The 12,567-nt window shown below is 39.4% G+C and overlaps 1 protein-coding gene across 2 annotated transcripts; it reads left to right on the plus strand.

Annotated features, from left to right (window-relative positions):
• The first annotated feature begins 559 nt into the window (after positions 1–559).
• LOC123046819 (putative disease resistance protein RGA4) lies at positions 560–10,494 on the plus strand. Of its 2 annotated transcripts, none has more exons than XM_044470248.1 (5): positions 560–7,033; positions 7,176–7,290; positions 8,040–8,195; positions 8,295–8,376; positions 8,459–10,494. In XM_044470248.1, the coding sequence occupies exon 1, from the start codon at positions 2,529–2,531 to the stop codon at positions 7,017–7,019; it is 4,491 nt and encodes a 1,496-aa protein (XP_044326183.1). In that variant the 5' UTR covers positions 560–2,528; the 3' UTR covers positions 7,020–7,033; positions 7,176–7,290; positions 8,040–8,195; positions 8,295–8,376; positions 8,459–10,494. The 2 variants fall into 2 exon arrangements, with proteins under 2 accessions (XP_044326183.1, XP_044326184.1); XM_044470249.1 differs by having other exon boundaries at positions 8,479–10,494.
• Positions 10,495–12,567: the final 2,073 nt, after the last annotated feature.

Raw genomic sequence — 12,567 nt, forward strand, 5'->3', positions numbered from 1 at the left:
TTTTGACTGTTTCACTAATTTCAAAAAACTGATTTCACTCATTAAAAAAAACTAATTTCACTCATTAAAAATCTAATTTCACTCATTTTTAAACACTTGTTTCGCTTATTTTAAAATGCATATTTCACTCATTTTCAAAAACAATTTCACTAATTTAAAAATAATAATTTCACTCATAAAAAACTAATTTCACTCCCTTTTAAACACTAGTTTCATATATTTTAAAGTGCATGTTTAACTAATTTCATAAAATGATTTCACTTATTTAAAATAAGCAAATTTCGCACATTTTAAACACTGGTTTAACTTATTTTAAAACACATATTTCACACATTTTCAAAAAAAATCCACTCATTTCAAAACATAGATTTTGCTTGTTTGAGAAAAAATTCACTTGTTTCGACAAATTAATTTTCACTCATTTTGAATTAAAAGGACATGTTTCGATTCTCTGAAATAAACGAAATGTATGAAATGAATGAAATTAGATTTTGAAGTAAGTGAAATATATGAAACAAGTTGTTTTTTGAAATGTGTGAAAGACGTATCTAATTGATAAACAAACTGAAATATGTATCATATATTTGGAAATACAACTTTCATATACTTGAAATAACCAAATGCACTCATTAAATCCATCTATTTCACATATTTTGAAATAAAATGTTTCATATATTTTCATGGAATGGAATAAGCAACTTGACAAACCTAGCAAAATATATTTCATATAATTGAACATACCAGTTTAACATATTTGAAAATAATCACTTCATACAATGAAACAGCAAAATCCACATATTTTAAATAACCTCCTTGGAATAAGCAATTTGACAAACACAATGAAAATAGTTTGAGTGAAATAAGTGGATCAAAACATTGAAATTTAAACGTGTTTTAAATATATACAAGCTTGCTCTAGTTCAAAAGGTCTTGGCATAAAGAGTTCAAATATATAAAGAAATTCGAAAACGAAATTATAGTTAAAAAGGTATGATTGATTGAAGTTGTCAAAGGGAAAATAAAATGTAGGGATTTGTTGAGATAAAGATGAGAAAGAATGGGTCTATTCTGTGCATGCACATGCACTTTCGTATGACACACTCATACCTTTGTATGACAAAACACTCGCAATAGTATGCATGCGAGCCGTACACGCCAAAAAAGCTGTCAGAGAAAATAAGAGAGATACCCAAATTAAGTGTATACAGCTGAATACATGGATATACTTATGGGATGATGGGACTCGATGCGCAAATCTCAGAGCAAACTGAACCATGGATGTTTCACCGGCATGCACCGGAACCGGCAAAAAGAGCTTTCTGGGTTTGTTCCCGGTGCCGAGCGAGCTGTTCCGCTGCCGCACCGCCAGTCATCTGTCCTCGTTGTTTCCTGTAAGCCGTATTTTGCGTCAGCACCGTGTTTCTTTGGAAACTTTTTTTTTCTTTGCCTGCTTGTAGAAAAGTAAAACCAATCGACCACCGAATTTTGCTCTTCGAGTGCACCCCCCCCGCACACATAGCTGCCATCAGCAACTCTGTTGTTGAGTCGGGCAGACTTTTGTGTGACACACGCTGGGATTCGTGCCAGGTCTGAAGCTAGTAATTTTAGTTTCTAGACTAGAATAGCTTAGTTTCTCCCACCAGCTGAAGCGTTCATATGCAGATGGGGGGACCGCTGGTTTGGTTGTCCAAGTCCAATCGCCCCCTGTCCGGAGTCAACCTCTCTCCCATCGCCAACAACTCTCTTAATTTGTTGTACCTAAACAATTGCCCTCGCCAACCACTCTCTTATTTTTTACTAAACAATTGCCCTCGCCGACCACGAGAGGATTAGAATAAGCAGGGAAGAATCCAAACTCTGGTGTAAATTTGCTGCTGCTATCATCCTGTCAACGTCCACTGTCACGCATTCGTGTGCCATGACGAGATGAGGGGTGAGGCCAACTGCCCAGCGTTTGCTTGTGCAACATCCTTACGAGTCTTTTGATTTGTTTTGTTCAGAAATGGGTGCAGAAACCATCTTATCCGTTTGCTTATGTCACCGGATGCTTGCGTGGCAGCAATTAGTTAAGTTCCATGCGTGTTATCAGTTTGCAGCCCTTCTGATTTGAAGTTTTTTTCCTGCATGTTTCACCGTCGATCAATTATTTTATCTCCTCCCTCTTCTTTTGCTTGGATGGACACTTGTACGTCTATATATAACACCCCTCTTGCTACTCACAAGGCACAACTACCCCACATATACATCCGCCATTGATACAGAGCCTCTCTACATTTCTGCGCAGCTCAGCTCTCTGGCATTCCTCCTTTCGGTGACCCATCTCTGCACGCTCCCACCGTCTGCCAACCCCCGCAGGTGACACCTTGTGTATGTATACAATCATTTCCTCCTCTGGCCGCAACAACTATCTACTAGTACGTTTCCGTGTTTTTGGCGATTAACTGCGTTGTGCAAATCGATTCCCCTTCCTGCATGTAGCATCCTCAAACATCGTTAGTACTGCCACATCAGTGCCAACGTACGTGAAGATGAACGCAGCCGTCAGTGCAGCATTGTCGGTGGTGGCCAAGGCCCTAGCTCCGGTTTCGGGCAGCTTGCTTGAGGCTTGGGCTGCCAGCAATGAGCTTGGCCCCAGCATTGACAGCCTCAAGACGGAGCTGTTGTACACGCAGGCCACGCTGGAAACTTCCTGTGACCGAAAGATCGAAGGCCCGGCCCTGGAGAAGCTGCTGCAGAAAATGCGGGATTCCGCGCACAATGCCGAGGACGTACTTGATGAGCTGGATTACTTTAGAATCCAGGACGAGCTCTATGGCACCTATGAGGCTGCCGCCAAGCACGCCAAGGGTTGCGGCCACAACCTCGTCCTCAATGCACAACACACCACCAAAGCTCTAGGCAAACTGTTGGCATGCTCATCCGCTGCCAGCCCTCGTCATCTTGGAGAAGAAGATGCATCACAACACTGTTCCATTTGGCCACGTGCCAAGCACAGGTCACACCACAATTCCTCCTCAACGCCAATCTCTAACATGAGGAAATTGGGTAAACTCTTTCCTTGCTCGTCTTTCCCACCTGATCATGATGAAGATGATTCTAGGAAGTTAATCCTCTGTGGTGCCTGCATCCGCAAGGCTCCACACAAAAATCAGTTCGAAGAAACACCAAAGTTGGGGTTTGATAGGGTGCATGTCTCTAATAGAATGAAACAAATCGTAGAGCAACTACGGTCCATGCGTCAAGAGGTTTCCACCATTTTACTAGGTTGCGGCCGTAGCATTGCTCCAGACATTGCCCATAGTCGTCCCATCACCACCTCTGAAAGTGTAGAGCCAGAATTGTACGGGAGAGACCTTATAATGAATAGCATCATACATCACATCACTAAGGGTAAATACTGTGGCAAAGACCTAACTGTGCTTCCGATTGTTGGTGTGGGGGGCATAGGAAAGACAACTCTGACACAACACATATATCATAGCCAAGAAATCCAAATACATTTTCCAGTCATTATTTGGGTGTGTGTTTCTCTCAGTTTTAATCCAATTAAGCTGCTTCAAGAGATTGAAGGAAAAATTCCTAAAGTTGAAGGGGAAAAGGAGGGTACAGCAGGAGAGCTAATTCAACAAAGATTAAGATCTAGAAGATTTTTGCTTATAATGGACGATATGTGGGAATGCACTAACGAGGATGACTGGAAAAGGTTATTGCTGCCATTAAGAAAATCACAAGAAAATGGTAATGTAATTATTCTCACAACCCGGTTACCAGAGCTAGCACAAATGGTTAAAACAACCGATCATTCAATAGAATTGGGAGGTTTACACCCAGAAGAGTTTAGGAAGTTATTCCTAGCTTTTGTCTTCGGTGATGAGCAATGTAAAAGGGATCATACTTTGTTGCTTCGGACTGGAGATAAGATAATGGAAAAACTAAAGGGATCCCCTCTTGCAGCCAAAACAGTTGGTAGATTACTGAGAAACCGTCTTGATTTGTACCACTGGAGAAAAATCCTAGAGAGTAAAGAATGGGAGACGCAGAGCAGTGAGCATGACATTATGCCTGCCTTGAAGCTTAGTTATGACTATCTTCCTTTTCATCTGCAACAATGTTTTTCCTATTGTTCATTGTTTCCGGAAGATTACAAGTTCGACAGCAAAGAGCTAATTCACTTGTGGATAGGACTAAATATTTTACCTTTTGGTTGTCGAAACAAAACAGTTGAAGATATAGGTCTGAGCAATTTAAATGATTTGGTCACCCATGGATTTTTCAGAAAAGAAAAAACCAGTGGACATTCATATTATATTATCCATGACCTGTTACATGATTTAGCATTGAGGGTTGCATCTCATGAATGTCTTACCTTACACCATTCTAATGTGAGATCAGTAGAAATTTTCCCATCCATCCGTCACTTGTCTATTATCATAGATAGTGTAGATGATAATAATATGGTTGAAAACTTTAAGAATGAATTGAGAAAACTGAAGACAAGATTAAGGGTTGAAAATTTGCAAACTTTAATGTTATTTGGAGGAATGGATAAGAGTTTTGCTGTCATATTTGGTGTTTTGTTTAGGGAAGCAAATTCTTTTCGTGTTCTTCGCTTACCCAAAATGCCTGATCCTGTGGAGTCCATGTTACACAACTTTTCAGCACTTGTCCACCTACGGTACCTAAGTCTAGGGACAATACGTGGAAGCCAGGTTCATTTACCAAAAACCATTTCTAGATTTTATCATCTGAGGATTCTAGATCTACACGGATGGCATGGCTGTCCTGATTTGTCTAGAGACATGTGCAACCTTACCAAATTATGCCATTTCCTTACCATGCATGATAAGCTTCATTCTCATATTTATAATGTTGGAAAACTAGAACTCTTGCAAGAGTTAAAGGCATTTGCAGTCAACAAAGAAAGTGAAGGGTTTGAGCTAAATCAACTAAAGCATTTGATCGAGCTAAGGGAGGTTGGCATTTATAACCTTGAAAGGATACACACAAAAGAAGAAGCAGTCGAAGCAAAACTAATAGAAAAAGACTACTTGCACACACTGACGTTAGACTGGGATAATGAGCGATCTAATACTGAGCCTGATGTGGAAGCCGTGGTTCTTGAGAACCTTCAACCACATAGAAATCTTCAAGAGTTGTGCATTAGAGGGCACAAAGGTCCTTCTTGTCCAACGTGGTTGGGTGGTAATCTTGTTGTTGAAGCTATACAATCTCTTCATCTTGTTGGTGTTTCTTGGGATGTTTTTCCTTCTTTTGGGAAGATGTGGAATCTTTGTGAACTAACATTGGAGCATACTTCCACTATAAAAGAGTTTGTGCTAGAGCAAAGCTTTCACGGGCTAATAAGGCTTACACTCGTTGGCTTAGAAAGTTTTGAAAAATGGGTACCACATGACACTCATGTGTTCCCTCTTTTGCAAGTACTGATTCTTAAAGAATGTCCTAAACTCTTGGAGTTGCCATGTTTAAGACACATTCTTTACCCACAGGAGCAAGACTGGAACATAGATTGGTTTCCCAAACTACAAGAGCTCGAAATAGAAAATTGTCCTGAAGTCTTGTCATTGCCTCCTATCCCCTGGACCCGAACTTTATGCTCTGTGAAGATAAAACATGTGGGATCTAAACTAGTGGAAAAGTTGGAATACTCAAAATCATCTTCTGGGGTAGCATTGAAAATTGTTGGAAAGGAGGATCTGCATAGCTTATGTCAGCTATTAGTATTCGATAAATTAAAAGAGCTTCAGAAATTGAAAATTGAGAAATGCCCATCTTTGGAGTTGAAGCACCTTGTAATGCTAACCTCATTAAAGGAATTGATTGCTAAAAGACCAGTTGCTCTGGTTGGGCCAATAGGAGATCATGGTGGTATTGAATGGCAGCATCTTGTCGAGCATTTTACGATCATATCTTGTGGTGTTAGTGGGAAAGAATTTAGCCAACTCCTCTCGCACCTCCCAAAGCTCTCTGTATTGGTAATAGTAAATTGTGAAAACATAACACAATTGGTTGTTGGGGTGGATCGACAACAAACAACAATAGAAGTACCATCATCCAGCTCTTTGGATGTTAAAATGGAGTATTCAAGAGCAAAAGGCGAGAAGCAGAAAATAGTCGAAGAGGAGGAGGAAGATGAATTACTGGGAGAAGAGGAGAAAGCAGCAGAGAAAGATGACGGGTTGTTGGTCTTGCCTGCACATCTCTATAACTCTCTACAGAGGTTGAACATTAATTCTATTGGGCGTAATTGCATGGTGGTTCCCCCTCTCCATGCCCTCCAAGCTTTACGCACCCTCGAGCTAGATGGATGCTCATTACCGTCATATTCTTCTTCTTGTCACCCTTTCCCTTCCACTTTGTTAGAACTCGTTCTTTGCCATGTAGAAGGCATGGAGACGTTGGAGCCCCTCTCAAACCTCACCTGTCTCACTCGATTAGATATAAATGATTGTGGAGATAATTTAAGATGGGAGGGCCTGTTGCTTCTCCATACCCAAGGTCAACTTCGTCATTTAGTCGTCTGTGGAAGCCCCGATTTCTTTGTTGGTTTGCATCCCAGTCCAGGGCTGAAGGATGAACAAGAGCAGTCGCTTCCCAGTTCCTCCAAACTGGGGTTGCTCATGACAGATGATGTGGCAGGAGTCCTCATAGCACCCGTCTGCAGCCTCCTCTCTTCCTCCCTCACTCAGTTGTTTATTTATGGTGACCAAGAGGTGGGGCACTTCACAAAGGAACAAGAGGAAGCCCTTCAGCTCCTCACCTCCCTCCACGAACTCGAGATTATGAAATGCTACAAGCTGTGGTGCCTCCCTGCAGGGCTAAACAAGCTCACCAACCTCAAATTATTAAGGATCGATTCATGTCCATCTCTCCAGTCACTGCCCAAGGGTGGCCTCCCGATTTCACTGCAAGGATTAGATGTCAGAAATTGTGGCAGCATGAAGCTAAAACAGCAGTGCAGGCGGTTAACTGGGACAATTCTGGAAATCATACTTGAGTAATATACTAGTCCAAGGTAACAAATGCTTCCTTGTTCATACAAATCCCAATTCCCAAAAATCATGTCGTGTTCTTGATCCAACACATGACAGTCCCATTTTTATTGTTTTGTTTACTCCATCATTGCATATTCATATTTGCAGTCGTCTACCGTGCAGATCTTTGTCTTGGAGTTGTACACTCTTCTAGCCTTGTGGAACTGTCTCCAATCCATCCATTTACAGTTGACACATGAGGGTCTTGTGTGCTACCTTTTTCCAGTACATAAATCTGGTAAGTACATGCAAGATGGAACAATACTTTTTAAATGCTTAAAATTCATTTGTGTACCCTTTGCAATACGTTGCCATTGTTGTTTGTAGACTTTGGATTCATGGGTAAGTATAGCACAGAAAGTCATGACAGCTTAAATGTGAAAAGCATCTTCTCAGTTCCTGAATGCATGTTCAGATGTTCTTCATTCATATGATGACTATGTGTTTGACAACTGAAGAGCTTGCCCATTCAATTTTATTTTATTTCCATTGTGTAAATTGCTCAGTGCTTCAAAAATGACGTTTTGTGTTCCAGGCATGACAATACATAAAATAAAAGTGACACTTTGTTCATCTGTGAAACATAATCCTCATTGGTCTGATATGCGGATTCCATGTACGTCATTTGTATTTTATCCAAAGATGATATAGCACTGAAGTTAATCTTGGAGCTTCTCTTGTTTCTTATTTTAGAACAACAGAGGACCAGTTCTGTGTTTCCACACACTAGGTAGTTCATAAACTTCAATTGAATTAATCACTCCTGAACTGAAATCATGAATTGGATTCAAACCAATATCTTTGTGTGTCTTTTCCTTCAGTCCATCATGATATGAGAATCATACTGCCTGGGATCCTGGCATCCCTCCCACAACATAGTGACTAGTCGATTCTTCGGTTCCTTGAAGCCTACTGCATAGACCGTGTTGACATCCTTCCTAGACGAAATCTACAATGTATTTATCATTGTCGTTGTTTCTTGTGCAGGTGTTCTTGTGTTTGTTCGATCTGGTGGTTTCTAGATAGTTCAGATTCAGATTTTGATCGTCATTTATCCAAACTTGGTTCGGCTGTGAGGATCAAAAGATCAGCATCGATAATGATGGAATAAATGAGATTCGGCGATTTCCCACTGAAATTAAGGTTTGCAGTTTTTCCAATTCAGTGCTACATTGATGCAAGTAAAAGGTTTTCTTGCACTCGTTGCAACTGTTTTGCTTAATGAAATGTGATGAATTACAGGAACTTTGCAAGAATAACCTTCATACCATATCATACCAGTGCTTGTGCAGAACCACTTCAGATCTTGGGCTGTCATTAATTGGTATGCCCAGCATTCTCCCTTTGCATCCTTATAGACGGCTAAAAGATTACTTGTGTAATTGTTGTAAGTTCTAAACTTTCAGATTCAACAATGGTTTCTTAGGTTCTTGATTGACGTGACATGTGGTAAAACTTTGCAAAAGCAACAATTTAGTAGGAACATATTGGTGAAGGTGTAACTCCTACTTGTGCTTACGATGGAAGGTTAGTAAATCCCTGCGGAAATTCATGATCGCTTTAGCTACGCTAGATTGTATTCAATGTGCAATTGTCAAACTCTTGTTGCCTCATGAGACCTAGGTCAAAGAACTTGCTGCTGTCTTGATAAGTTGGCACTCTAACTTTTGAGCACGCTCATAATCTCTGAATTCATTGCCATGCTGAGTTAAATAACATAAGAGAGCTTTCAGCTGATACATATAGTTGTAAGGGTTGAGAATACTTGTTGTTAGGTGATTGATGAACATCGATTGAGCAAAAACAGTCTGTCTTGTTAATCTTTATTCATATAGCCCCCAAGTTAAGTATGGTGAAGTTGATTTTATTCTCAACTTAATCCAGAATATTTTCTGTGCCACCAATGCCAAAATCCGAGCAGATTTCGTGAGCCTTGATTATTGCAATCTGAATATTTCGTGCGTATTGTTGAGTTTGATGTTCCTCTAGTGTGAACTCTTTCAAAGCCAGTCATTCTTTTTGCGTAACTCATTTTCGACACTTGGCATTGCATTCCTTCATCAAGATATATATCACATACTCCACTGGCGTACATACACAAATCTCAAAAATTAAACCATTTCTTCCATGTGTTCACACCATACCTACCTATATAGCGCATCTCTTGCTATTCCATATTAGTTGATTATTCCATAAGCACACTCATGAAAGTTCGAGAAGATTCAAAAGAGCTTTATTGTCATCGTCATCAACCCTCCAAATTTCATCATTCTGAAATGACACCTCTCTCACACAAAAATGAAAAAAGAAAGAAAAGAAAAAGAGAGAGGGGCACCATTTCAAGAGGAAGAAATAGTCTGTGTCACTTCCATATTCATGTGCAGAATGGCTAATCCTACTACTACCTATGCAATATCGATAACGGGAACATCACTCACATCCTGGGGTCACCTTTACATTGCATAGGCCTCTCAATCATTTCTTTGGCGTGAGTCTATTCCCTCCCACATCCCCTAGACACTACTTTTTCTAATGACTGGAATGTAAGGACTTCTTGCACTGGAGTTGAACTCTTATTTAGCTTTACAATCTAGATTTCAGATTTGCCCATTCTTTGAATTACCCTACCAAGCTCCAGATAAGCTTTCCACATATATAAAGTCGATAGTGAACACATCGGCCACTGGCCAGTGAGGAGTATAATTATGTGATGAGAGTAATTCCGGATCATGACGAGGTAATTTCGCTAGATACCTCCTCTCGGAAGGTTCGCAAATGAATAAAATTATTGGCTGCTCTTGTTTTCTTTTGTTCTTGACATTGAAGTCAAACCTCCTAGTTACCTGTGTTCAAAACTTGATCGCTATATTGTTGATGCTGTTCGCTCTCATAAAATGGAACCCATTCCGTACTGGCTATGAATAGGAGTTGTTATTTAAGCTTGTGCTCAATTGTTAGCCTGCTACTTTGATAAGTTTGCAGTAAGTGCCTCGACCCGAAGTTTACGAGGATTACAGTAATTGTTTGCACATGAGCACTTGTTTGCAATCTCGCTATGCTAAGCTTTCAGGTATTTCACAAGCACGTGGGCAAGTTGAATCAGGAGCCTAAATCCTCTGGCCTGTCATCTGCCACAATTTGAGACTCTTTCTCGAGTGAAGAATCGGAAAGGGAGAAGACTGAGATGAATCATAGCTTTTGATCTCTTTGTAGCCACTTGCTTCCTAACAATGTTATAAGCAAGAGAAAATGGGGTTTCCTCGCCTGTTATTTCCCTTCTAGCTTCAGTCTGTAGTAGGCTGTCGATGAATGGTACGGAAACAGGACAATTTTTTCATTTGTTCTTCTCGGTGTGGACATCAACATTCAGTGTAATGTGCAACATCTTCATATCTGAATCTATGCTTGCATGTCACAGTGGTTACCTGTGCTAAAACGTAAATAATGCCCCTGTTATTGTTCACTTCAAAAACTTGGCCTCTCAAGAACTGTGTCGGTGTATTTTGGATTATTCACCATGTTTTCTCTCTGTCTGAGAAACAGATCGTCCGATTTAATTTTAGCAGCACAAGAAAAGAGAAGACGTGATTTTTGAATGTATAACCAATTGATATGCCAGTATATGTTTTGAATTGCAATGGATTATGATGGATCTCTCCATAAGAGATTCTTATCCAGGGCATTCTCTTCTTCTGAAGTTAAAAGTGGAGTTGTTGCTGCATTGGGGTAGTTATTTTTTACTTGACTCAGATTCTTAATCATGCCAACAAAAAAAATTACCGTATGCATTACTTTTTGCTAGATGGTCTCTCCAATTGGTAAAGCAAACATGAAGAAGTTGCATAAGTTACGAGGGTTCTCAGCAAGTGAGCTATCATCTACTCCCTCCGTTCCCAAATATTTGTCTTTCTAGAGATCTTAACAAGTGACTACATACGGAGCAAAATGAGTGAATCTACACTCTAAAATAAGCCTACATACATCTGTATATTGTGTCCATTTGAAATGTCTAGAAAGACAAATATTTCGGAACGGAGGGAGTATTTCCTATTTGTGTCCTCCATTTTCTAAGAACAGTGTGTGATCCTTCCCCGTACAGAAAAGAACCGGTGTGTCCCTCTGTGTGTCGCTCAAAGTAACATAGTCGACGCAACGGCAATTTCCATCATGGGCCGGCCCAGTAAACGCCTTTCCGAGCACTCCTTCCCTTTTTTCCGGTTTATCTAGGTTCGCTCTGGACCTCTGGTTCATCATTCGGTTTTTTTTAACATAAAACAAGATTTTTTGTAAAACAATGAACATATATTTTTCAATAGTGTGTGTGGGGTGATTGGAAGACCTAGTAGAGATTGTTGATACTCTTGTAAAAGATAATATGGTTATCACCTTGCAATAAAGAGTACTTTTATGTAAAAAAACTGAACATATATTTAAAAAGTATGTGAACATTATTTTATATTACATGACATTTACAAAAATATGCAACAAAAATAAAAATTCCTGACACTTTTTGAAAATACCTAATACTTTACAAAATGCCCCTCAAAAGATCTCATGTAATAAAAAATAATTTTGGATTTAAAAAGTATTCATAATTATTTTTAAATAATGTAGTTTAAAATATTATTAAAAGGAAAAGTTTGTCATTACATGTATTGGGAAACAATGTTATTTAAAAATATTATAGGAAAATAATGTCATGTGTTAGGAAAGAAATGATTATTTATTGAAAATTAATTCTCGAAAAAAAGAAATTGTAAACAAAGTGTTTATATTATTGGAAAACTACGTCTTGAAAAAGAAAAAAATAAACTGAAAACAAAGTGTTTATATTATTGAAAAATTACTTCTTAAGAAAGAAAAACAAAGAAACTGGAAAAAATAGATAAATGAAAAGTCAAAAAGGTAGTCCAAAAAAATGCTGAAAGATCAAACAGAAAACTGAAAAAATAAAACAAGGGAGACCACAAAAAAAAACTTCTACCAAAAATTGAGAAAATGTTTCCCTACCCTCGCCAACCTATTGTGCCAGGCCTGTGATGCATGAGCCCCTATGCGAGTTTGCGGCATTTTGATGCAGTGAGCATCACATTGACTTACGGAGCTCCTATTCTACACTTGTGTGGGTCAAGTTGTTGCAATAATGCACATAATTCTTAATATACTAAATCTAGCTAGGTTTGATTTACTCTGTTTTTCTGACTTTTTTCAATCAGTGAAAATCCGGCCAGTTAGGTGATGACACGATAATTACTGGGGAAACGGCGAGGTACGGTTTCAGGTGGATGCAGCAATTCCGCATGAGATTTGGGACATTTTGCCTGCCTCCCATGTGCGGCGCATGGTTTGTTTTGATTTGACTACGTGGATATGGCAGTTTCCTATTTAATAGATGGGACCCCATGCGGTTGTCGAAATGGATTTGCATGTGACCTGGTCAAAAGATTGTGCATGCGCTGCATGTTGAAAAGAGTCGCATGTTCGAGACGTCATATTGTATACGCATCGGTTTCCC

The sequence above is a fragment of the Triticum aestivum genome, chromosome 2B (assembly GCF_018294505.1).
Source record: "Triticum aestivum cultivar Chinese Spring chromosome 2B, IWGSC CS RefSeq v2.1, whole genome shotgun sequence".
Classification (NCBI taxonomy): Eukaryota; Viridiplantae; Streptophyta; class Magnoliopsida; order Poales; family Poaceae; genus Triticum; species Triticum aestivum.

Coding starts and splice junctions, on each gene's coding strand:
- LOC123046819 (XM_044470248.1), top strand. CDS start 2,529: ATGAACGCAGCCGTCAGTGCAGCATTGTCGGTGGTGGCCAAGGCCCTA.